Here is a 12410-nt window from a genome sequence, read left to right as displayed (position 1 = left end):
ATACAAATTGGTTCCTATAAGTCAAAGGGGAAAACAAGGCAATACATAAATGTCCCACTTTTCAGTCAGTTATTAAAATGTTTAGTGAGACTGCATTTAAAAAGGTCTTCAGGTCTTAACTCGAAAACATTAAATCATTGAAACATTCTTTATATTTTCTTTTCTTTGTATTTCATGCTGCCCAACTCTCCCTGCAGGACAGGGGGGGCTAGAGGACCAAAAGTATACCGTAGTTAACAATCGCGTATAAAAACTGTCCTTTCACGGATTCCGTAGCTGCTAAGGGTAGCTGTGGCATTTGTACATGAGAGCTAACCAAATATAACGTGTTATTGGGTTTTCTTTTATTATTCTATTAAAAGAAATGTATGTCCATCCGGAATTGACAGTATTAATAACAGTATTTTTCAGACAGCATACTGTTTTGCTCTCTACTCGTGATGTGTAAAAACGGTCGAGGTCACATTGTTAAACAGTTGTTAGCCAACCAACTAGTTACCTTAGAATAATGTTGGCCACGTTGTCGAGAGTTAAAACCCCTCGGTGGCTTTCTCCGGACATACTTTCAGGGTACATACCAAGAGGAAACGAACTGAGCTTGTTCAGTCGCAGTAGTTCTCCAGTATCAGCGGCGTGGAGACTGAGAGTCAGAGATGTCAGCACCTCCTCCTCGCTGTGCGCCAAAGTCCGAGGAAACAAGAAGAAGGGAGAGCTGTCAGAGAAGAAGCTGGTATGTATCTGAGCTACTTGTAACTTATTAGTTTTCTTCAACCTGGTGTTTTTTAAACGGATTTATAAAAGGGATATAGTCAGAGAATGTGAAAGAGTAGATTAATATAAATACTAAAGAACCACGTTACATCATTTGTAATTGTGGGGCCATATTCAGTGTTCAAAGTTAGGTTTGGAGTCAGTTCTCTGCTTTTGATGCAAGTATGTATGTAATGTGGAACTACCTCATTATTTTTTCCACCTCACTGCCTCGATGATAAAGAAAAATGTCTTCATATAGATGGATCATTTTCTCAATCTGTCTCCTTATAAAATACTCAAATTATACCCTTGATATTCTTATATGAATGGAAATCAAATATATTTACAGCTGATCCACCATCGGTACTACACCTCTTGGCTTTGAAGTGTGTGTCACCCAACTGTCTAATTATTCCTTGATGTTGCCCATAGACCCGTCACTTTGTAGACCAGCGCCGTGTGAAGCTGGTGGCTGGTTCAGGTGGTAAAGGTGCCTGCTGCTTTCACAGTGAGCCCCGAAAAGAGTGGGGTGGACCGGATGGAGGGAATGGAGGTGATGGAGGAAGCATCATTATCAAGGGTAAGTTGGGCCTTCATCTGGTCTATGGAATGTGAACTCACATTGGTGTGTTTGCCATCCTGTCTTTACACACCATGTATTAATTACATTTAAAGGACTAGCCATCCTACTGTCTACTGTCCATGTTTTGTCAAGAATCACAAACATTAAGGAATTTTCCTCTCTAAGAATTTCTTAAAAAAGGTGCCAAGTTAACACACTCTCCATTCTACATCATGTCAAAACGTGCTTCCTCCTATATTCTTTATTTGTGCGCTTTCAGCTGATCGTTTTGTCAAATCATTGGCACAAATAATTCCGATTTACAAGGGAGAGGATGGGCAATCAGGGGGCAGCAAAAACTGTTACGGCCGGAACGGCAGCCCAACTTATGTTTGTGTAAGTTTATGCATTTGATCATAAATAACATGTAATTTATGAACACTTTTGTCATATTCGTGTCATTAACCTACTGCCTAACCACGCCTGTTTTAATTTTCCATTTGTAAAGGTACCATTAGGCACCGCTGTGAAGGAACAGGGCAAAACTATAGTGGACCTTTCTGAGCATGGTCAAGAGTATCTGGCTGCATTTGGAGGAGCTGGAGGAAAGGGGAATCGATTCTTTCTGTCCAATGAGAACCGTGCCCCCATGACAGCAACCTCGGGAATGCTGGGCGAAGAGAGGGTCCTTCAGCTGGAGCTACGCACCATGGCCCATGCTGGACTGGTGAAAAAAAGCTGTTTAAAATTGAAAATAACTCCTTTGCATTACTGCTTTTTAACATAATGAACAGATTTTTAAAATCTAAATCCCATCAGGTAGGGTTCCCTAATGCTGGAAAATCATCATTATTGAGAGCCATCTCCAATGCCAGGCCTGCTGTTGCTGCTTACCCTTTTACAACACTCAACCCACATGTAGGAATTGTCAATTACAGGGATCATGAGCAAGTTGCAGGTAGTTGGTTTTAAGCAAACCATTAATATATTATTTTTTATTTCTTAGGAACTTGCTTTGGATTATTTTTTACAACATACAGTATAACATGTATTTTCCTCTTTTACTCTTGCTCTTTTTAGTTGCTGACATCCCAGGCATTATTCGAGGAGCCCATCTAAATCGAGGCCTGGGCATCTCTTTCCTGCGTCACATAGAGCGCTGTCGTTTCCTCCTCTTTGTTCTGGACCTGTCGACTCCGGAGCCCTGGACTCAGCTCCAACACTTGCGTTATGAACTGGACCAGTATGAGCCTGGTCTGTCCCAGCGGCCTCAGGCCATCATAGCCAACAAAATGGACCTGCCTGAGGCCCAGGAGAAGCTTGAGACTCTCAGGAGCCTGGTCATTGAGCGGATCATCCCTGTGTCAGCTCTCACTGGACAGAACACAGAGGAGCTCATCCTCCACCTCAGAGAGCTGTATGACGGCTACCGCCAAGGACAAGGTAGTGGGAAAGGTAAACCCACCAGGTCATAGTTAAAACTATTTCCTCTTGCTTTGTTGATATCCCTACATTGTATATTTAAACTGGAAGATATAAAATGTATTTAATAAATATGAATATATAAACAAGACAATTTTAAACGTTTGTGTTTCATTGACTTTCAGTATATTGCTCAATACACTGAAATATGTTTTTTTGGATATGTTGAAATCTTTTAATGTAGTTTATAACAGCTTTATGCCTCACAGCATGTAGGCCTACAGATTTTGACAATGGTGACATACAGTACCAGTCAAAAGTTTGGACACACTTTCCCATTCATGGTAAACTTTTGACTAGTACTGTACATACTACATGTAAAATGTAGATGGTATACTTTTACACTCTTAAATATAGGGTCAGCCTATTAAGACAAATAAATCATAAAAATTCAGTCTATATAAAGATATTTGCGCAGATTAAGATATCATGGATGATTTTGAGAAAAACTCTGGACATCAAAACTGTGGAGACAGCAGGATGACTGGGGAAAAGCCATATTTTTAAGTCCTAAATTAACCAGCAGAGGGCGTGCTCAATCAATCGGTGCGTAATTCAGCTACATCAGAAAATCAATGTTATTGGAGAAATAGTGGGGAGTAGCACGCATTTCAATTCATATGCAAAGTTTGTAGATAAGCAGAGCAGGAGCATGCTGTTTTGTTTGTGCATCGTCATTTCAAATGGGTAGTATATTCTGTTTGAGGTTGAAAACTAACAGGAGTTAGTGTGCTGCACAAATGCCCTCTGACCCTGCGTTGCTGTTGTTTTCTGTGTGCAGTAGGTTTTGGATGTTTACTGCATCCTGCTGTTGCTCTTAACTTTATTCCCTGCCTACACAAGCACAATGACTCATATGTATTCATGGAGTGGTTTGCCAGCAGCCCTTAATTGATGTGTGTCTAATGGCTTAAATGCTACATGCATATATTGTGTTTATGGAGCTCTTGATTCAAAAAGGACCACTTAAGGCAAAGATGCTTGGATGCTGATGTTGCATTATGAAGCAGTCCTTAAAAATGGCAGGAAAGGAGCAAAGGAGTACAGGAGCACTACAATCAGCAAAAGAATAATAACACCTTTGTGATTTTTGCATTTAGGTTAGAATTAGTATTAAACAACTGGAAGAAGAGATAGTTCATATATAAGAGTGGATGGATGAGCAGAGACAGATAAAAACCTGTTGCCCTTTAGACAATTGGAAGAGAAGGTTAATGAATGGGAACATTGGAGAATAAATGGCCTGCACTGCTGTTCTGTTATACTTAAGAGGTAAGAGCGTCAGTGGAAACCTACCACTGTTGTGGTCTCTTGTTCTTTTCATTGATGGCCTACGTCAGCCTCCTCCCCTGGGGCTGGTGTTGTTGTGGAGGCTGCTGTGGCACAAATTTGGTGTTAGTTGACCATTGAATAACTGTTGTAAGCTGGCTTCACTGATATTATGACAAATGCTTTCTTTACACTTAAAACGTTAACATGACAGCCAGTAGGATGCAGCTGGTATTGGAGAGAGTTGTTGTGGCATCTTGTAGCTTGTTTGCTGAAAACAACTGTTGAACAGTTTGTCTCCATACAAAATGTTTACAAAAGACTAAAATGGGCTAAAAGATCTGTATAGCTTCAGAGTGCATAATGCTCTGTGGGTAACCTTAAGCTACTACCTTTGCATTACATGTAGTCATTAGATTCATTGTTAATATACATATTTGATTAAGGCACATTTAATATCCTTGATATGTGATTAAAATGTTTCAAACTGAGATTTTTTATTTGTTCACAGGGTGATGTGATAATTGGCTTGCTGGTTGGTGAGAGGTCAGCTGCTTTCTTTTTGGAAGGATGGGCTCCCAGGCTGCTCTTCACTGGAAACTTGGGCACAACAGACTGCAGGTCAGTGAGAGCACTGTCATCTCTGTTGGGTTAGCTGGGTGCTTAGGTTTTCTTTCTTTCTTTAGTGTTGTATTGTATTGTATAGCGCTACCCACTGCAACATTTATAGCCAAAGCTAGTTTGCAATGCCCAAACAAATATACACAACAGAAAAACACAGGGCACAAATATCAATATAAAAAAAGCATAAAAACATATCAAGAAGCATCTGATCATGAACGACATCTTCCTATTCTGAGTTATTTTTCTTACCCTTTGCACAGCTTCCAGGGTGATCCTTGCACAGCAGCCCTTAATGGAGCGTTGGGCGTATGCCGCCTTTCTGCGTCTTTTGCCTCAGGCTCACACACGCTATCATGACCTCACCCTAGTCAGGCATCTTTGAATACCCTCCCCCAACGGTTGGCACAGCTTCTGTTGCATTCTTGGTACTATCATTTATCTTTAATCGCTGTGTGTGATCACAACAACTGTTGTTTAATTTTACATGCTTATTATTTTGTTTTTCTATGGCCAGGTGTGGTAGTGAGAATTCAGGACTGTCCCCATAAAGGCCTCCAAATGGAACAGCTACTCCAATGCATTCTGCACACTGGTTCCTCCAGACTGGGTACAGCCCTAGGTAAACAACACACACCTTATTTGCTGGTGCAACTATTTAACCTCCTAAGACCCGAACTCTTGCATGGCGTGCATTTTTAATTTCTCTTTGCTATTTAGGCTGATTGGGACCTGAGAAAAATGATGTCCACATATGAGGACATTAGTTTTACATTTCTATTACTGAGTGGCAGTATAATATCCTCATATGTGGTCACCAGGCCCTTGTTGAGAAAAAGTTAGTATTGTGGTCTAGAGAACCCAAAATGTGAGGTCCACATATGTGGACGCCAGGTCCTAGGAGGTTAATGAATCATTGTTTTGGTGATTTCTCCAGTGACCACACACAATTATGTTATTCTTTCCACTTTCAGTTCCATCTTTCAGTTGCCCTTTACATTTATTGTGTATTGAGCCCACACCATGAAAGAAACCTTGCAATGTGTTTGTTATTATAGACACTGTATATGTTTAAGTACATGAATTCATACTCCCTGGTTTAAAAAAAAAATTCCTGTTACAGTTCATTTAGATCACTGCTTCCTGAAGGTTAAGATCATTTGCCTAATAAGGTATCGCCCCCAAATAAATTCAGCCTTGATTTCAGCCACGAGACAGAATTAAAACCTTGTTCACATTTAGAAATCACAAAATAATATGAGTTAGTAAAGTAAAGTCAGCCACGTAGTCACTATCCATACAGCAAATTACACCAGATATGAATTCATTATATAGGTGACACTGCTATTTAGAGAGCATAAATATAGATACTACATTAAATGGTGTGTTGAAAAGTATTATATAATGTTACTGTAATTTCTTCATGGCTAGTTAAGGCAATGGTCATAGATTCAAGTAGTGTCATTTTTTGTATTACCACAAGAAGTCAGTATTTCATAGGAAACATTTATAACCTTGATAGTGTCAGATTGTTTCATGCTGAGAATGTTAGGCATGGTGCGCATCAGGAGTATTGGTAGACAAGTATTTGCATGTGTGAGTGTGTTTGAATATGTCTACGTGTGTACAGTAGCTGTGTGTGTGTGAAAGTTTAGTTAAAAAAGACAATTGTTTGTAAAGTATCAAAGATGACTTCTGATCTTTGCTGAACCTGCACATAATATATTTCATATTCCATTCAGATATTTCCTATATGTAGAAGGAAATAACACAGGTTCACATCATCCTTTATATAATATAGACTACTTCATATGATTCAATAATTTCTTTTGATGTGTGGATATGTACCCACATTCAATTTCACGCATATACACACACACAAACAGACAAATGCCTGACAGTGTAAAAGAACAAACACAAAACCAGCTTGAAAATGCTGGTAGTGGCTGACTGGAATCACCATTCGTCCTTCAAAAGTATTTTATTTACGTAGTGACATACCTGCATATTTTTGACAATCATATTGAAAACAGTGAAATCACAACAAACTTATACTGTTTTATGTGACCATAGCAAATGCTAAAACAACACATCGAAAAACATCCCAAAAAAGTGAAAGCAAAAACTTGTCCTAACATACATTTTTAAGATACTCCAAATACACTGAGACACCCATTTCCCTTTCATTACTATAGATCATCATTGTATGAATACTAAATGTAACCTGTAGTGAAAGAAACTTTTTTTCACTATACACCATATTGACTTAGAAAATATATACTAAAATTCAATTTTTGATTTTCCTCAACTGTTCCCACAACCCGACTTTCATTGTTAATACTGTGTTATGATAACCTATCTCCCCATACCGTGTTCTCATGCCCCTGACTACATAACCATGGCGCTGTGTGGCTTGCATTTTATCATGCTAACGTTTGTATCAAGTGCTGCTGTGTAGAAAAAGGCCTTCCAACAGGAGAGTGTACTTTTTGTGTACATTTTTTTGTGAGCATTTAAGTAAAACATTTGTTGCCTCTTGTTCCTGGAATTTTTTATCTTAGATTTGTTTGACCTTCAGTAGGAACGACATTTTATCGTTCATGCGCTGGACTTAAAAACAGGTCCAGTAACATTCTATAATGCAACATCTCAGTTGCTAACAACCGTCTCTGTAGCAATCCTGACTGAACTCTGCTTGCCTTGTCCTGTTACAACAGCAAAAGTTGTTTGTTTTTCATCTCAAAATTTCATCACAGAAATCAGATGAATTATATGACCAATGAAGAGATAACGCAAAGTTAAATGGAATCAGTGCAGTTTTGATTAACAGACATATTCAGCTTTGTATGTGCAAGCTTCTTTCTTTTCAGAGAATATAGTCTCCTATCTTTTAATGGTAAACAAACATAACAACGACATCATTTCAGCACCTGACTTTGAACATGCATCAAAAATCCATATCTTAGAATTGCGATAACCTGTGCCTGGTGTTATCTAAGTTCTATGTTCAAATTTTCCCAGACAGTCATTCATGAAGCCAAATGTAGCTGAAGGTAGCATAAGAGTATGCTCAAAGCCCCTGTAACATTTAGAAAATTCAAAATTACCTAAAACTCACAAATATGGTGGAGTGTTCATTTTAGTTTCATGGCTTTCAACTTGGATCAGAGTTCCTGTCTTAAGTTTTTCTGTTACATAAGAGGTTTTCATACTGTAGACAGTGCTTTCATTAGGCATGCAGATTGAGGCCAGGGTACTAAACCTTAAATCCAGGTCCATGTCTGGGTCAAAGGAAATATCGGAGATGGAGATTGCATCAAGCTCAAAGTTGTGCCTTGTCTCTCCCTCCTCAGCATACACATGAGGAGTATAATCACACAGCTCCACTCCGGGTGCCTGGAGAGAGTACAGCCTCTACAGCACACACAGCAGAAAGAAAAGAAAAGGAGAACATTTTTAAAAATAAAAAGAGAAACAGAATTTGTAGGATTGATGGAATTGTTGTCATTACCTTATTTAGTATTTGGAGCAGAATCTCTTTTCTGATTTCAATATTCTCTTGAACTGAGTATTTACTGTGTCCTCCCCAAGTCTGGGAAATCAATAGCAGATATTTGTATGAATTCAGCTATTTTAAATCACTTCAGAAGTCCAACATAAATTGACAGTTAAATTGTATGAATTTAAAAAAATAAAGTAATAAAATGAGGGATCATAATGTAGATAACAGTACCTTATACATTGACTGTCCCTGCAGCTGTTTCATTCTCATGGTTGATGATGCACCCTTTGACTGGAAAATCAAACGTTACAATGGTCAGACTTCACATTACAACAGTTTTTGTAATATGATATAAATTTAAATAACTGCAGAATGTTGTGGATTAACAACAACAAAAACAATAATAATAATAATAATAATAATAATGATAAAAATCATAATTTCAGTACCCAACGTGCAGAGTTGTTGCGTGAAAAAGTTTGTTCCATTAAGTTCTGTCTCTGGGATAAATCTATACAGCCACCCTGTGATTCAGCTGTGACCTGGGGGACAAAAAGCATGTTGAGCCTTGACAACACTTATTATATTTACACCTCATATATTATTTGTATTGGTGTCCATTTGTCACTATGCAACATAAAAAAATGTTAAAGGATAAGGCTGTAAATTTATTCTACATTTTCCTAGTTGTCAACAAATCTCATGAAAAGTCTACAAACCATCAGTGTGTTAGTTTGTCTGTTCAACTTTCTCAGCCAATCTTTGACTTCAGCTCAAGCTAATTTGTTTCAATATATAACAAAATGCTTGAAACCTGTCACAAATATTCATTTTTGTTTTTATAAAAGACTAAATTATCTATTTGGTTTGTTCATGGATGTATTTGTTGACAATAAAAAAAAAGAGAAAAAAAAGAATATAACAAGATTCATCCCTTAATCTAGACTATGCTGCCACTTGTGACACAACAACAACAACAACAACAACAACAATAATAATAACAATAACAATAATAACAACAACAACAATAATAATGATAATGATAATGATAATAATGATAATGATAATAATAATAATAATAATAATAATAATAATAATACCCAACGTGCAGAGTTGTTGCGTGAAAAAGTTTGTTCCATTAAGTTCTGTCTCTGGGATAAATCTATACAGCCACCCTGTGATTCAGCCGTGACCTGGGGGACAAAAAGCATGTTGAGCCTTGACAACACTTATTATATTTACAACTTATATATTATTTGAATTGATGTCCATTTGTCACTATGCAACATAAAAAAATGTTAAAGGATAAGGCTGGAAATTTATTCTACATTTTCCTAGTTGTCAACAAATCTCATGAAAAGTCTACAAACCATCAGTGTGTTAGTTTGTCTGTTCAACTTTCTCAGCCAATCTTTGACTTCAGCTCAAGCTAATTTGTTTCAATATATAACAAAATGCTTGAAACCTGTCACAAATATACATTTTTGTTTTTATAAAAGACTAAATTATCTATTTGGTTTGTTCATGGATGTATTTGTTGACAATAAAAAAAAAGAGAAAAAAAAGAATATAACAAGATTCATCCCTTAATCTAGACTATGCTGCCACTTGTGACACAACAACAACAACAACAACAACAACAATAATAATAACAATAACAATAATAACAACAACAACAATAATAATGATAACGATAATGATAATAATGATAATGATAATAATAATAATAATAATAATAATAATAATAATACCCAACGTGCAGAGTTGTTGCGTGAAAAAGTTTGTTCCATTAAGTTCTGTCTCTGGGATAAATCTATACAGCCACCCTGTGATTCAGCCGTGACCTGGGGGACAAAAAGCATGTTGAGCCTTGACAACACTTATTATATTTACACCTTATATATTATTTGAATTGATGTCCATTTGTCACTATGCAACATAAAAAAATGTTAAAGGATAAGGCTGGAAATTTATTCTACATTTTCCTAGTTGTCAACAAATCTCATGAAAAGTCTACAAACCATCAGTGTGTTAGTTTGTCTGTTCAACTTTCTCAGCCAATCTTTGACTTCAGCTCAAGCTAATTTGTTTCAATATATAACAAAATGCTTGAAACCTGTCACAAATATACATTTTTGTTTTTATAAAAGACTAAATTATCTATTTGGTTTGTTCATGGATGTATTTGTTGACAATAAAAAAAAAAAAAGAAAAAAAAGAATATAACAAGATTCATCCCTTAATCTAGACTATGCTGCCACTTGTGACACAAGAACAACAACAACAACAACAACAACAATAATAATAACAATAACAATAATAACAACAACAACAATAATAATGATAATGATAATGATAATAATGATAATAATAATAATAACAATAATAATAATAATAATAATAATAATACCCAACGTGCAGAGTTGTTGCGTGAAAAAGTTTGTTCCATTAAGTTCTGTCTCTGGGATAAATCTATACAGCCACCCTGTGATTCAGCCGTGACCTGGAGGACAAAAAGCATGTTGAGCCTTGACAACACTTATTATATTTACACCTTATATATTATTTGAATTGATGTCCATTTGTCACTATGCAACATTAAAAAATGTTAAAGGATAAGGCTGGCAATTTATTCTACATTTTCCTAGTTGTCAACAAATCTCATGAAAAGTCTAAAAACCATCAGTGTGTTAGTTTGTCTGTTCAACTTTCTCAGCCAATCTTTGACTTCAGCTCAAGCTAATTTGTTTCAATATATAACAAAATGCTTGAAACCTGTCACAAATATACATTTTTGTTTTTATAAAAGACTAAATTATTTATTTGGTTTGTTCATGGATGTATTTGTTGACAATAAAAAAAAAAAAGAAAAAAAGAATATAACAAAAGATTCATCCCTTAATCTAGACTATGCTGCCACTTGTGACACAACAACAACAACAACAACAACAATAATAATAATAATAATACCCAAAGCTCAGAGTTGTTGCGTTAAAAACTTTGTTCAATTAATCTTTGTCTCCGGGATAAATCTATACAACCACTAGTTTTAAAAAAGGGTAAATCATTTTTTTTTCATGGATGTATTTGTTGACAATTAAAATAAAATTGAACACAAAGATTTCAAGGCAAGTCATGACTGCACAAAAGTAATAAATTGAATTACAGCACGTTTGTCATGATTCATGTTGAAGTAAATGTATACTTTACATGATTCACTTGCTTCGTTTCGATTTGTTCCACAGTCTGACTGTCTACTTCGTTTAATGCACCAATAGCCACCTGTTGAAAATGTGAAGATAGTCTTAAGCTTTTACAGCAACACATCATGGTTATATTTTATTATTATTATTATTATTATTATTATTGTTTTAATATTTGTTTAATTTTTTTGTTTGTTTATAACAACTACTTTTTAAACATGATTTTATAGGCACTAGCACACACAGTGTGTGTGTTAGCATGTATGCTAGAGTGAGTGAAAGAGAGCCTACAGTAATAATCAAGTACAAATAAAAGTATTTACTTTGCAGTCAGTTCCTGGCTCCTCAGTGTTACAGTTCTTCAGATATTGTCCCAAACCGTAATCTGGGCTTGGTTTGAATTGTTTCTTACATGTCACCAGACCAGCCAAAAGTAGCATAGCTGGTATATAAAGAACACACACACACAAATCAAATCATTGACCAAAGGAGGGGCTCAAAACAAAAATCTAAAACTGCTATTTCATATTGAATAATGTATGTAATACATGTAATTTAGAATATTTGAATGAAAATTGAAATGAAATATGTATAGTATTTTTTTCAACTTTCAACATAAAAATAAGGCAATCTCATTAACAATAATCAAAGTATTTCTGACCTGTGACCTACCTGCAAGAAATAATATGCTGAAAATGATGATGAAAAATGCTCCTGGTCCTGCTGAGGAGGTAATAGATTTGCGGTTGTGACAGTTTGGCTTCTCAGTGTCTAAGCAGTTACACACAGTAACCGACAGGTTGTGGACAGCGGCCGCGCCTTGAGCGTCAGAGACTTCTACCACCAACTCATGGTGTCCAGAATGAACTGTCATCTCTTTCACCAGGTTGACTGAATGCCCTGTATATCCAAAAAGAAATCTTTGTATTACTCAGAGTCATTGTGACAAACTTGAAAAACTAGACTATTAGAAAAATACAGTTTGATTTGACAGCAGTGACGAGGATCTTGGCTCCTG

General features: G+C 36.2%; 3 protein-coding genes across 8 annotated transcripts in view; 2 read left to right on the top strand and 1 right to left on the bottom strand.

Moving 5' to 3' along the window:
- The first annotated feature begins 254 nt into the window (after positions 1-254).
- On the top strand, positions 255-2898 carry mtg2 (mitochondrial ribosome-associated GTPase 2). 2 transcript variants are annotated; one of them, XM_056385058.1, is made up of 6 exons: positions 255-730; positions 1186-1333; positions 1596-1711; positions 1824-2042; positions 2135-2273; positions 2396-2898. In XM_056385058.1, exons 1-6 carry the CDS (start codon positions 509-511, stop codon positions 2788-2790), a joined length of 1239 nt encoding a protein of 412 aa, XP_056241033.1. In that variant the 5' UTR covers positions 255-508; the 3' UTR covers positions 2791-2898. The 2 variants fall into 2 exon arrangements, with proteins under 2 accessions (XP_056241033.1, XP_056241034.1); XM_056385059.1 differs by having other exon boundaries at positions 522-730; positions 1263-1333.
- A 1677-nt stretch (positions 2899-4575) lies between these two features.
- zmp:0000000926 (uncharacterized) overlaps positions 4576-12410 on the top strand; it is a 76955-nt gene continuing 69120 nt past the window's right edge. For 2 of the 5 annotated variants that reach the window (XM_056384334.1, XM_056384331.1), the window contains exons 1-3: positions 4576-4687; positions 4951-5088; positions 5205-5309. The gene's annotated coding sequence lies outside the window, so the exon portion shown is untranslated. Of the gene's footprint in view, positions 4688-4950; positions 5116-5204; positions 5310-12410 lie in introns of all 5 variants that reach the window. The other 3 variants (XM_056384335.1, XM_056384332.1, XM_056384333.1) reach the window with 2 other exon arrangements.
- On the bottom strand, positions 6650-12321 carry LOC130174495 (uncharacterized). The gene is made up of 10 exons (XM_056384337.1): positions 12065-12321; positions 11716-11834; positions 11400-11471; positions 10600-10692; positions 9941-10033; positions 9290-9382; positions 8639-8731; positions 8421-8480; positions 8199-8279; positions 6650-8101 (listed from the first exon to the last, which is right to left on the bottom strand). Exons 1-10 carry the CDS (start codon positions 12264-12266, stop codon positions 7802-7804), a joined length of 1206 nt encoding a protein of 401 aa, XP_056240312.1. The 5' UTR covers positions 12267-12321; the 3' UTR covers positions 6650-7801.

This window comes from Seriola aureovittata, chromosome 9 (genome assembly GCF_021018895.1).
Source record: "Seriola aureovittata isolate HTS-2021-v1 ecotype China chromosome 9, ASM2101889v1, whole genome shotgun sequence".
Classification (NCBI taxonomy): domain Eukaryota; kingdom Metazoa; phylum Chordata; class Actinopteri; order Carangiformes; family Carangidae; genus Seriola; species Seriola aureovittata.
The sequence above is the reverse complement of the archived record's forward strand: the minus strand, read 5'-3'. Positions and strand labels throughout refer to the sequence as shown.